The 12,672-nt window shown below is 44.9% G+C and overlaps 2 protein-coding genes across 5 annotated transcripts in view; one reads left to right on the forward strand and one right to left on the reverse strand.

Moving 5' to 3' along the window:
• SLK (STE20 like kinase) overlaps positions 1-6,542 on the forward strand; it is a 47,243-nt gene extending 40,701 nt beyond the window's left edge. For all 4 annotated transcript variants that reach the window (XM_061372611.1, XM_061372614.1, XM_061372615.1 and 1 more), the window contains 4 exons: positions 770-958; positions 2,096-2,221; positions 3,722-3,835; positions 4,439-6,542. In XM_061372611.1, coding sequence (XP_061228595.1) covers positions 770-958; positions 2,096-2,221; positions 3,722-3,835; positions 4,439-4,585 — 576 coding nt within the window. In that variant the 3' untranslated portion in view covers positions 4,586-6,542. The remainder of the gene's footprint in view (positions 1-769; positions 959-2,095; positions 2,222-3,721; positions 3,836-4,438) is intronic.
• A 4,496-nt stretch (positions 6,543-11,038) lies between these two features.
• The window catches only part of COL17A1 (collagen type XVII alpha 1 chain), a 41,520-nt gene continuing 39,886 nt past the window's right edge, over positions 11,039-12,672 (reverse strand). Inside the window, exons 55-57 of the mRNA XM_061372619.1 lie at positions 11,984-12,046; positions 11,691-11,762; positions 11,039-11,496 (exon numbers count right to left, since the gene is read on the reverse strand). Coding sequence (XP_061228603.1) covers positions 11,447-11,496; positions 11,691-11,762; positions 11,984-12,046 — 185 coding nt within the window. The 3' untranslated portion in view covers positions 11,039-11,446. The remainder of the gene's footprint in view (positions 11,497-11,690; positions 11,763-11,983; positions 12,047-12,672) is intronic.

Consider the following 12,672-nt stretch of genomic DNA (forward strand, 5'->3'; position numbering starts at 1 on the left):
ACAAGAAAGACCCACATAGTTATTTTAAAGCTCTGTAGGTGGTCATATATTTCCCTTTTGATTCTCAAAAACCTAAGCCAACAACATCAGCCTTTCTGCATTTAAAAATAGCAAATTCTACTTACACACTTGTGTTTAAATAAATCTGCTCATTAGATCATAATTCTGGGATTAAGTGAGCAGAATGAACCTGAGTAGCTTTTGGGAAGTGGCTGATAACGGTCCCTATGGCTAAATCCTGTAAAAGCCCAGAAGACAAGACTTGTCTCCCACAAGGCATTTTTGTTTTTCATAGAATATGCTAACCAGAACAGTTCAGTGTTTGAAAGCATAAAGCCAGTGGAGAGTTGTTATGGGATCTCCTTGGTGACTGGAAGATGAGCAGCCTCCACTGGAGGCTTGGTTTTGTGTGGTTGGGTGTTGCTTTTGCAACAAAGCAGCCCTTCACAGCTGCAGTTGTGGAAGTTCAGTTCCACACAGGTTCTCCCTTTGAACCAGGCTTTAAAAAAGGCAGTTCAGGAGTTGAAGAACCACTGGTGAAATATAAATGCATTCATTTTCATTAGAGTCTTAGAGAACTTCATCTGGGTTGGGCATGATCCAGAGCTTTCTGGAATAAGCTCGCTTCCTCCCTGTTGATATCACTAGGGCTGGGACTGGTTTCTCTTGAAAGAGGCTGACTCAAACAGCATGCTTATTGATGAAATGAGGTGCAAATATTTTAATGTAGTAGTTCCTCTCTAACATTTCCGTGTTGTTAACATTTTAGGAAACGGAACAAATGCAGAGATACAATCAGCGCCTGATCGAGGAGTTAAAGAACAAGCACACTCAGGAGAGAGCCAGACTGCCTAAAATCCAGAGGAGTGAAGCAAAGACTCGAATGGCGATGTTTAAGAAGAGTTTAAGAATCAATTCGTTGGCCTCTCCAGACCAAGACCGTGAGAAGATTAAGCAGGTTATTAATAAAAACAGTTTTAATAGTGTAAATGCTTAAAACAATGTAAATGTGAGGATGGGATGGAGTGTACTCTCAGCAGGTTCACTGAGGGTACAAAACAGGGTTGATGCACTGGAGAAGGTCAGAGGATATTGTCTTTCCCCCTGGCACTGGTGAGGCGCCTCTGGAGCACTGTGTCCAGTTCTGAGCTTCCCAGAACATGACTGACATGGGTTTACTGGAGCAAGTCCCACAAAGGGCCTCAAAGATGACTGCGGGACTGCTGGGTCTTGTTACAGGAAGAGACACAATACCTGCGATGCTGCAGCTGGGAGGCAGGAAGGCTCGGGGATGTCACCCATGTGTATAAGTACCCATCAGAGGGAGTAAGAAATACAGAGAATCCAACTTAAACATAAGTGAACACTCTCTTTTTTTAGTGTGAGGGTGGTCAGACGCTAGAACAGGTTGCCCAGAGAGGTTGTGGAGATACTCTGGAGCCAGCTGGACACAGTCCTGTGCAACCTACTCCAGCTGACCCTGCTCTGAGCCAGGGGGATTGATCTTTGCAGGTGCTTTCCAACCTCAAGTGTTCTGTGGTTCTGTGAAATACTTCTAAGAATACTTGATTTTTTTGTGAGCTTTTGAGCTAAAACTGCAGGGTTTCGTTCTTTCGAATGAAATGTAGTGAAGAGGTTTAGAGGTTTGCTTTCTGCTGATGCACCCAAGTCCCAAATCATTGTTTCATAGTGGGAGCACTGGAAGGATGAATAATCTGGAAGAACCAGCCTCCAGTAGGTGTGTAAGACCAACCTTAACTGAGACTTGTAGCAACGCTGCTGTGTCACTTAGCTTGAGAGGGAGATAACTTCAGGATTGTGGAAGTGAAATGTGCTGTTTTAAGGAAAAATGAGAGTGGAGGCATGGGATGATGGCATGGAACAATGAGAAATGGAATGATGAACAAAACTGTGAGGACATTCCCTTGTAAGAATTTAAAAAGAAAGACTAAAGGAAGTATAGTTGCTGTTTAAATCCTTTAAAACTATTCTTCTATGCTGTGTGTATTTATTCTGTTGCATACCTTTCTTTGACTTGTGTAAACTGTTGTATCTAGAAGCACAATATAAACTGCCTTTTCATTATTCGTTTTAGTTTGCTGTTCAAGAAGAAAAGAGGCAGAAGAATGAGAGACTGGCTCAGCATCAGAAACACGAAAACCAAATGCGGGACCTTCAGCTGCAGTGTGAAGCCAACATCAGAGAACTGCATCAGTTACAGGTTAGAAATAGATGATATTATAAATGAACCTTCAGTGGGAAGACTTGGGTTAATGACAGATGAAGGCAAAGCAGAAACATCTTTTCCTTCATGTTTTAACTTCGCTTTCAAAGGCCTGTAGCAAATCACTTAACCAGATCCAAATACTTGCAATTAATGAAGAATCGTTTTAAATGCAAGACCAGCATTAACCAGAAGCAGATGATCACTTCTAGAATATCTGTCAAGTTCCCAGTGCTATTTTCTGTGGCAGTCTTTCCTTTTAACCTGATTCTGCTGAGATGATGTCATCCATCAGAACAGAGGCAGGCAGCACCAGGCATTGCCCACAAGACATTTGAGGCAGTACTTGGGCTGAGGAGGCTTTTACCCAGTGCAGGCTGCCCTTTGTACTTGAGCTTCTGGAAGGTACTTGGAAGAATTCTCTTCTCGCAATGTGGAACTTGTAAAAGTTGCTGCTGTTTACCAGAGACCAGGTCTCCTTTTCCATTATGTCATTTTTTTCTCTGTTTCAGGGACAGTTTTAAAGCATTAAATGATCATCTGCTGATAACCTGTGCGTAGGGAAAGCTTCCAACAACCAATGAAGCTGGTTCTACTCTGTTCACTTACCTCCTCGAACACAGTCCCCGACTGTGCCGCTAATACACCTAGTAAATCCCCAAGTACCGTGGGAGCCTTGTGGGAGTTTTAGCTCCAGTAAAATCAAGCAGATTAGGGCTGCACCGAGCTTCACCAGGAAAAACTGGTCCCTGGCTACATTCCAGTCTGACCATGTGCTTGTCAGTTTTGTTCCTGTGATTTTGCACTCTGGATCAGACCCAGTTGGGACTGGCACCCTAGAAACAAGGACATGGAGTTTAGAGACTGCCAACTGCTCTTAAAAAACAAATATTTGATGTAGCCAAATACTTGATTTTTGTTTCTCACCATGCTTCACAAGATCAGCAGCTGCCTGTGTGCCTCACTGAGAGGAGTGTGAAGCCAGTGTGGGGTTTGATTGCCCTTTTCCTTCTCATAGAGCAATTCTGAGGCTACTTCTGCAAGCTTATTTCTCTCCTAAGTCCCATTTGTTAGTCTGAGCTCCTTGGCACCAAGAGTTGAAACACTTCCAAAAGCCTACCTCCTTTTTAATGTAATTGAGTTTAATGCATTATACAAACTGTCTTTAGGAATTAAAGCAGAAATGCTGTATGACCTTGAGAAGCGTTTTTGGCAGGGAAACATAGTTTTGAGTAGCACTGTCGTCTGCCACCTTAATGATATTTCAGGAGTATATTTGGACTTATAAGTATTTCTTATCTCAATTGGTTCTAATGGAAAGATCAGCTTTGGATAATGCAGGCTCGTAACATACTTTTATCTTGTAATTATTCACGTCACTATTTACAGGAAATAAGCTAATTAAAAGGAATTAGGACAACATATGTCCGTGTACAAATGTTGAGTTGCCTAATCTGAATTAGTTTTACATAAGGATTATCTTTATCTTGTTTCAAGAATGAAAAATGCCATCTACTGGTTGAGCATGAGACGCAGAAACTAAAGGAGCTGGATGAAGAACACAGCCAAGAACTGAAGGAATGGAGAGAGAAATTGAGACCAAGAAAAAAGGTAAATCAGAACAGTTTGCGAACTGGAAAATCAAGAGTTGGATCTAGCAAATATAGACCATACAGAAAGTAGCGCAGAGGAGGAGACCAAGCCACTGTCCCAAACTGCTGCAGTTCATTGAATAATAAAAGATACTAACATCAAACATGCAAAAACTGACAAAGAGCAAGTGCAACAAGAAAGGCTTCTGTGTTACCAGCCCCAGGCTGTTCCCTCCTGCAGCTTGTGTGTGCATATTTGTGTATACAACTTCTTAGCTGGAGGTAAATCTGGGTTTAGGAATGTATTTCAGGAGCCAGTAGGTTTCTACAAAAACTGAGGCTAGATAACAGGTGGTGGAAGTCGGCTTTGGGGTTATAGTTAATGTTCAAGTGGGAAATACTAGGTTTTCACACTGTTCGGAGAGTATCCTATGGGCAGATGTTGTCCTGAGCTTCCCATGCCTTGGTTGTCTTGCAGCTTCTGAATTGCCTGGTGATTTTATTGCGATGGGGTCACAGTGTTCTGTGAGACAGAATGGCACCAGTGTGATAGGTTTCTTGTGCTCCACAAGAGACTTGTGTTCCTTGAGTTAATCCCATGACAATCTGATTTTGGTTGTAGACGCTGGAAGAAGAATTTGCCAGGAAACTGCAGGAACAGGAAGTTTTCTTTAAAATGACTGGAGAATCGGAATGCCTTAACCCTTCAACACAAAGCCGCATTTCCAAATTCTACCCAATCCCCAGCCTTCACTCCACTGGCCCCTAACTCTGGGAACTACTGCAGGTTATTTCTTACTTGGAATTCTCCATCCTCATCATCTAACCCGACTGGATCTGCGGTGTACATCAAAGGACCTCGTGCTCTTTATTTTCAGTGGAGACAATCAGTGTCGGGATCCGTTTCTTTACTTCTCTGAATGGAAGAAAAGAAGAAAGGTGTTGGTGTATGATGGTAATGTTGTGTCCTTCGGATGTTTCAAGAGTAACTGGGATTTTTTATCTTGGTAATTTATAGACAGTTTTGACTTCAAGCCTAAAGCATTGATTATACTCTTTCTGATCACAAAAAGAAACGGTTTCTCATGTGAACATTTAAACAGTGTAATATTAGTTCTGCTACTGTGTTTCTCAGTGTCTGATTTCTCCACGGGAGAATTCCACAATTGAAACTGCCGTGAGAGGTTTAAAACTCTGTAATGCTGAGCAGTGTCTGCATAGCAAGGACTGAAACAAATTACTCAGAACATGCCAATAATGAGAGAAAGAAACCCTTATGTTTAAACATGACTGGTAAAAGCAAACACCTTTGCAACCTCTTTGAAAAGAAACCTCTGGCATGAATTAAACTGAGCTGATCTCCATGACATACTTTGTCCATTAGTTCCATAATGAAATGGGGTGCTAGTTGAATTAATACAGTGCCTGAAACCGATATGCCGAACCTGGCAACAGGGTGGCATTTCATCATTTAAAGAAACAAAAACTCCTTAGCATTGTTGTTACTGTACAGAACAGAAGATTTCTTGCTGCTACTGCCCTTTTTGTTGTAAATCCTCACCCTGAAATATTTTGCACTAAAATATGTAAAGGTGAAAGAAATGCTAACTTTAAAAATGCACAGTTTATTATTTTCCTTAGCTATTCCAGGGGGTTAGTTCTACAAATTGAACAGTGTAGAATGTATTTTTTAGGAAGCGGTGTGCACCATGCACGTGGTTTCTCTAACTGAACCTGCAATGGGTAGAGCCATTTTTCTGTTCTTACCAAAGCCTCTTCATTTAAACTCCATTGGACAAGTGGAGCTGGGTGGTCATATTTATAAATACCCACGGCTAAGTCTGATTTGGTTAGAAGTGTTAGATTTGATGGGGTTTTGTAGTTATTTTATAGAAAGATTTAAGTTAAATATATAGACAAACTATGTTATGAAGGTGGGTTTTTGCTTTTGTGTTGCCACGTACTAACATAGGCAAGTTTTATTTTTCATAGATGTACAATAAGTTATTTACCTGACTGATCTGCAGTGGAAGAAATCTGAGATGTAGGGGCAATACAGCTCTATTGGGTCACTTTTACTGCGCTCGTTTTGGTGGTTAGAGTTTGAGTCATATCAAGGCAGTGTTACCAGCTGTACTTTGGTATGCTGGCGTTCGGTTTGTGAAGTAGTACTTGCTTTCTGTCCTTTGAGGCCTGACTTTTAGGCTGTTTGGGTATCAACCGTATGCGTTCTGTTTTGCTGGCTTGTGTTAAACGTGCAACTGGTGACCTTTACATGGCTTTCATTTCATGGGAACAGTATTGATGCATGTGAATGAAGTCATAAGTTAACACAGGACTTTAATCAGATGCGGCTGAAACCTTGGATGCTGAAATCCTTGGACGTTGAAGTGTCTTCATTGACCACCTCAATGAAGATATTTAATTTACAGCACGGGAAAATACAGCTAATTTGGAAATGCATGTTTTAAGTTAAATTTTGTAACTTTTTGATAGCATAATTACTTTATAGCTAGCCTTAACTCCTGGCATTTTATTATGTAACTGTGTATTGTGTACTGTTGTAAATTCACATACCATATCTCTAGAATGTTACCTATTGCTAAATGCAAAGTTCTTTACATTGTTCCTTCAGGAGGGTGAAAAGAGTCCTTGAAGGCCTTTTAAAGCTTCACCACCATAAATTGACTGTTACTAAAATAACATTAAATAATCCTCACCTTTAACAGAGTTTGTTGGCAGTTCCCTATGAAGTGGGCTCCGTGCTCTACTCGGGGAGCAGGCAGGGCAAGCACATTTCCCCTCCTGTCTCTACCGTCATCCACATTAAATCCTTGGTGGGAAAGGTTAATCCTCTCCTTACACTTTTGGCAGTTCCAGTGATAACTGGCTAATACATATTGACAAACTGTTTACCTCGCTCTAAATCTTATCAATGTTTTACTTGAAGACCCTTTTCACACCAGCCTGGTCTCATGGTCAGTTGTATTCAGGCTCTGTGATGGAGGGGGCATTGAATGCACCAGTAGTGGGTGCTGGGTCCGGTCTGCAGGTGTGGAGCACTGTGAGCTGTGCTGAGGCTTGATAGCAAGTGTGAAAAGGTGTTTTTCTAGGGGATTACAGGCACTAGCCTGGGTACTTCAACATTTAGACTGATAACATTGGGTTTAAGTATTGCAGAACGTGAAGCAGGTGTACAATATTGTATCAATGTCAGAAAATTCAGTTCAAATTAACTTAGTCTCACACAGGCCTGGAGGAGATCTCCTGAGATACAAAATCCAATCTCTTGTATCATGTCACCCCCCTTTAATAAATGTTAGGAGCTCCATCTCTGCAGTAGTTAGGTGTGTTTTCTTCACGAAACGATGCACTTTGTTACTCAGTGTTCAGCAGATCTCATTTCTCCCCCATGCCCTTCAAAAGACAAATCAGTATTTGCTCACCTTTGTGTTTTACTACATCATAAATGCTGCCCCCAGGAAAATTAACAAAGGCAGTGAATGTGTGAATTGCAGTGCAATGTATTGGTTGGTTGTCCTGTATTTACAGCAGCCTCTGACAGGTTCAGCCCTCACAACTTGCTCTTCCTGAGCTCTGAGAGCAGATTTTGGCACCTGCAAAGTCAACTTCATTGGGATAGGGCCTCGAAAGGGTGGGAGCCACTGCCTCTGCTCGCATCCTATCCATTACTAGAACCCAGCTGCTTGCAGGATCCTCTGCCTATGCAGCAGAGGTCTCTGGCTGGGTGAACCTCACATGGTCTCGCTGCCCCTGTGCTGAGGAGGTTCTGCATCTTGAATAAATGGGGCATCTCTTCGGGATGGGGCTGTCTCAGGTGGGGTTACTGGTGAGGAGGATTCGGGCTGTGTCCCAGGGGAGCTGTGCTTCACTTTGGCGAAGGGGGAATATTCCAGCATTTGTTCCTCTCTGATTCCCATAAAGCAATTGTGTTTCTTTTCGTAAGCACTCTGCTGAGCCCGTGAGAAGTGTGCATGGCCTTGAAGAGACAGGACAGTGAGGTCGTTAGGACTGGTTAAGTCGCTCCTGATTTATTAACACCTTTGGAAGGAGAACTGGAACTTACACCCAAATTCTAGTTCAGAGGCAGCAGCCCCGCACTGTCCTCTCCAGTGGCATTCACTCACAGTGATTTTTCACATCGCTTTTAACATACTGATAGGCATTCCGAGCAGCATCCTTTCTTTCTGACAATGTTTTAAGGTAATATCCTCTTCAAGTGACATCCATGGATACTCATTATCTGATCCATCACAGGGTTTCAGAAGTATTCTTCTGTCCCAGAGGACTTTCTATATTATAACTGCATGCTACTGAATTTGTATTCTTAATAAATAGGAAACTTAGCACCTTAACTAAAACAGCGCCAAGCAATGCAGTGATGTACCATCACACCACAATGTCTTATATGGCAGCAGTACCACATAGGAAGCTTAACTTGATTCTCCACATGACAGAGTATCTGCCTTGCAAGTATTTCAAGGTTACTTTGGTATAGGAAAGATTTGTATAGGAAAAATAACACTCTTTTTAATTCAGGCCCTTAAATCCACCCTTATTAAGCCTGACTTTCAGAGCTGCTGTGCAGCTGCAGCTCCTTGCAGCTCAGAAACACTCATCACACTGAAAACCAGGGAACAGACTTCACTGTGTGAGTAAGTTCAGTGCTGCTTGCTTCCACTGAGCTATTGCCCTTTGGCTACTCTGTCGTGGGGAAGGGAGGCAAGGTTTTGGGGGCAGTGGCTCTGTGGTCACCAGAGGAAAGGGCAGGGAGGAGCACGTAGGATGGTCACTGCGTAGGTAACTTTGTGCTTTTTATGTCAGCATTTACAATCTGGTCATTTAGCTTCAAATTCTGCACTAGTGGGTCTCAGCCTTCCTGCAGTTGAATCGTCCATGCACATTTCCCATTGCCAGGCTACTTCTGCCGTCTTCACAGCACATGCGAAACGAGGTCAGAGAGAATTAACCTTCCTCATTCAGAGGCAAGGGTGCCCTGTTGCTTCCCAGTCTTACAGAAGATGAGACCAGATAAAGGGGAGAAGGCAAAAGAAGCTTGTCAGTGTTTCTCTATATTGCTTGCAGAGCTGTCAGTTGTTCTCCATCCCCTTTCTCTTGCCTCATCCTCATCTTCATTTCTGTAACTACTTCTGGCATTAGGTGCCAGAGCAAATTCTTATGAACGTTCTCAAAACTATGAATGCTCATGCATAAGGGCTCGTGTGCTTCCGCTGTACCAAGCAGAAGGAGTAGCTGACCCCAAAGACGCTTTAGTTCTTCAGAGTCTCTTCTGCAGTTCCCAAGGTAGTTGGTAAAGCCTCTTCCTTACAAATTATCAATCCTAAAATGGGGGAAAGAATGGAAACTGGAAAGGGACACTGAGTGGAATCTGTAATGTTGAACTCTCACATCTATTTCCTATAGGAAAGGCAAGTGGGAAGGGGGGGGGTCTGCTGTGATCAAGTGTACACTGAGGCATCTGCACCTCATGTCCCAGCCATTTGTTGAATGTTTTGTGTTACCTGCAACCCAAGTTAATTCTGCCTTACAGAAAGCAACCAAAAATCAGGGGATGGATGACTTAACTGGTTGGGGGTCTCTGTACGTACAGCTCGTGGAAGTGAACTTGCAGTAGCAGCCATACAACGGTTTGGGGTTGGTTTAACTTTTTGTCTTGTTTTCCAAGTAATTTGATTTCATGGCTTTCTGTAGAATATTGTAATAATTCTGCTGTAAATACAATAAAATCACGGTTTGCTGAGCTGGCCTCTGGTTTGCTGATGGAAAAGCTGCATGAAATACACGGGATGTTGGAGTGAATGGGACTTGAGTGTAAAAAGTGCTTTAGGCCTGGAACAGCCCAGGGCAGGAGCGCAGATTGAGCACAAGCCTAAAAGGATGCTGTTTGCAGTGACTGCTGTGCCCTGTCAGTGCAAATTCAACATGGGGCCTCCCCTCATGACAACCACTCTGACCAGTTGGGTACAGGGGAAGAGGTGAGGAGCTGCTGTTTGGCAGCAGAGCCCCCCTCAGCAATGGTCCAGGCTGGATGATGCAGCAAATGAGAGGTTGTGCCTGTGGGGCCTCAGAGCTGCCCAACGCTGTCGCACAGCACAGCCTGCAAGCACAGCATGGCTGTCCTGAGTAGTTCAGGCATGGACACCCCACTGCTGTGCTTAAACATGACAGCACAGGGCTGTGGGTGTTGTTTTTAAATGAGAATTAAAAGGTAGGCTTTATTGGCAAACAAGCTCTGTGCTCTGAGGGCTGGCCTGGTTCACACAGGCCTTTGCTCTAAGCACTCCTATGCTTAGGGAACACCAACACTTGACATCAGTAAAGTAAACCTGGACTGAAAACAGGCACTTCAAGTGAGGGGTTTTTTCTTGCTATAAAAACGAGCCACTGACCTGTTATGGCCAATCCCTGGAACTAAAGTAGCACCTCAGTGTGTGTGTGCAGTACACACGACCCCCGAGCACCGTAATGCTGATGTGGTGTCACACACGTGGTAACCAGGCACCATGCACTGAAATGCCAGCCTCTGCCCAGTGGTACCTCACAGCTCAGCCATCGCTCAGCCCCTAGGCTCCCTCAGCTCAAACACATAAACCTTACCAGTAATGCTGCACTGCAAGGAGCAAGGCAGTGACTGTGGCACCCTGGGACAATGGGTAGAGGCTGCTGCTAACGTGACTGGAACCTGCTGCCACCTGACGAAGCAGATCAGCATGGGCCTGGCCCACATTCCTGTGCTGAGAAACAGAACAGCCACCAGCACCATCCAGCTGTGTCTGCCCATGGTCACAGTTGATGCCCAATGTAACGCTGGTCACGCAAGCATGGGTTGAAAAACACACTTTAATCGGGCTGTTTACATTAAAAATATTCCCCCCACCCCAATGGTTTTAAAAAAACAATACAAAAATACTTTTAAAAGGATCAACAAATTCTGTTTCAAAGTGCTTCAGTTCGGTCCCTCTGCGTGTCATGTCCCGCTGTGCTGCTATGAACAGGCATTGCAAAGCACGTGTGACCCAGGCAGAAGCACTTCCATGTGCTGTACCCATCACTGTCTGCATCCCTCCAGTAACAGCTTGTCCAAGGAGCTGTGCTCAAGAGCAGGTTTAATGCACCTGGAGCGTTAAACCCACTCCCGAGGCCAGGTGGGTGGGAATAGCTTTCCAAAGCAAGCGATTGTCCTGTGGGCTGAATCTGAGCCCTTAAAGGCCTGTGTTTGGTGGGGAGGGATGCTTTCAGTTTTAATTTATGCTGGATAGTTGGCTAGTTGTTAAAACAGGATTTTAGATAGCTGGGAGTAATACAAGAAGCCTGGACTGGGTGAGACAGACAGGGCTCCCTGTCAGCCCAAAGCCTGGGAGCTCAGGGTGCTAAGCCAAACATCAGCAACAGCAGCAAATACCCACATCAGGGCCATACCTGACACATAAAAGAGCCATTCAAAGCTCTGCAGCAACACCGAACTATCAAGCCTAAGTGGTTAGCTGATGGGCAGGGATGTGTTAGCTTCAAGGCAGTGATGACTCAGGCTAATTCTCTATAGGCTGCTGGGAATGCTGCCCAGTGCAGAACTGAGCTGCCTCTTTCCTCAAACCCCAACATTTCTTCTTTTTCTTCTGCCAACATACATCTGTTCACCTGGGGAGAAGGAAGTCAAAAGGAGGGTTACTTGACAAGTTCATGGGGGTAACAAAGACAAAAGACCCCAAACAAGCAAAGAGCTGGGGCCATGTGGATTTTCCAGCAGTTCCCAGAGATGGGCTGGTCCCTGGGGAATCCTCCCCTGTCCAACAGGCAACCCCTGCTCTCCTGGGGATGGCAGATGTTCATACCTTTCTCTCCTTTCTCTCCCTTTGGTCCCCTGTGCCCATGGCGTCCTGGTGGGCCCATTGGTCCAGGGTCACCTGAGGGAATGAGGAGACCAAGTTTGCCCCTGGGCAGGACTGGCCCACCAACAGGGACAGGCCAGGGCAAGGAAGAGCAGCTCCTGCTGCGATCCTGAAGGTGCCACCTCTACTGTGGGGAGGCTGTGACCTTGTGCAGCCCTGTGCCAACGACCTCTGTGGACACAGGGCTGCTCCATGGCTGGGAGGAGGCTTGAGAGGGGAAGGATGGCAAGCCTTACCTTTGGGTCCAGGATAACCTCTCTCCCCTTTTTCACCGGGTGGTCCCTGGATCGCACCATATGCTGGAGAGGGAAACAAAGGAGAGGATGAATGAGTGGGACCAACCACTCTGTACTCCCTCAGAGCAGCAGAGAGTCACACTGGAAGGACATTTCTCTAGGTGACATGGGATTAGACTGACTGAAAGCAAGTTCTGGTTCTGGTCCCAGCAAAGTCCCAGGGCAGGGTGTGATCCCATTCAATCAGCACTGCTCTGCCATCCTCTCTGGGTGTCTTGGCTGTCACCAGGGCTGGAGCTGGCCCACACTCAGGAAGGGGAATCTCAGCACAAAGTGAGCTGCTGGCTCCTGTTGCTCTAGACGTGCCAGCCCAGCCATGGTAAAATCGGCCGCAGGGGTTGCAAGCACAGCGGCCTTCAGGATTTGGGATGAGTTTCCTGCAAGTAGTGGGTAAATCTAATGCCTTCCTAATGAGACTGCACCTCCCCAGCAAGGGAGGAATGGGATGGGCAGACTGCCTGCCTCCAGCTTTGTATCTCAGCAGTATTTCTGCAGCGTGCAAAGGTGAAAAGATCACTAGGTCTACAAGAGGTTGGTGAGATCACAGTATCACAGTATGTTAGAGATTGGAAGGGACCTCAGAAGATCATCTAGTCCAATCCCCCTGCCGGAGCAGGAACACCTAGATA

Source organism: Neopsephotus bourkii, unplaced genomic scaffold (assembly GCF_033783945.1).
Source record: "Neopsephotus bourkii isolate Nb327-2 ecotype Australia unplaced genomic scaffold, CSIRO-AGI_Nbou_v1 NB_1615, whole genome shotgun sequence".
Classification (NCBI taxonomy): Eukaryota; Metazoa; Chordata; class Aves; order Psittaciformes; family Psittacidae; genus Neopsephotus; species Neopsephotus bourkii.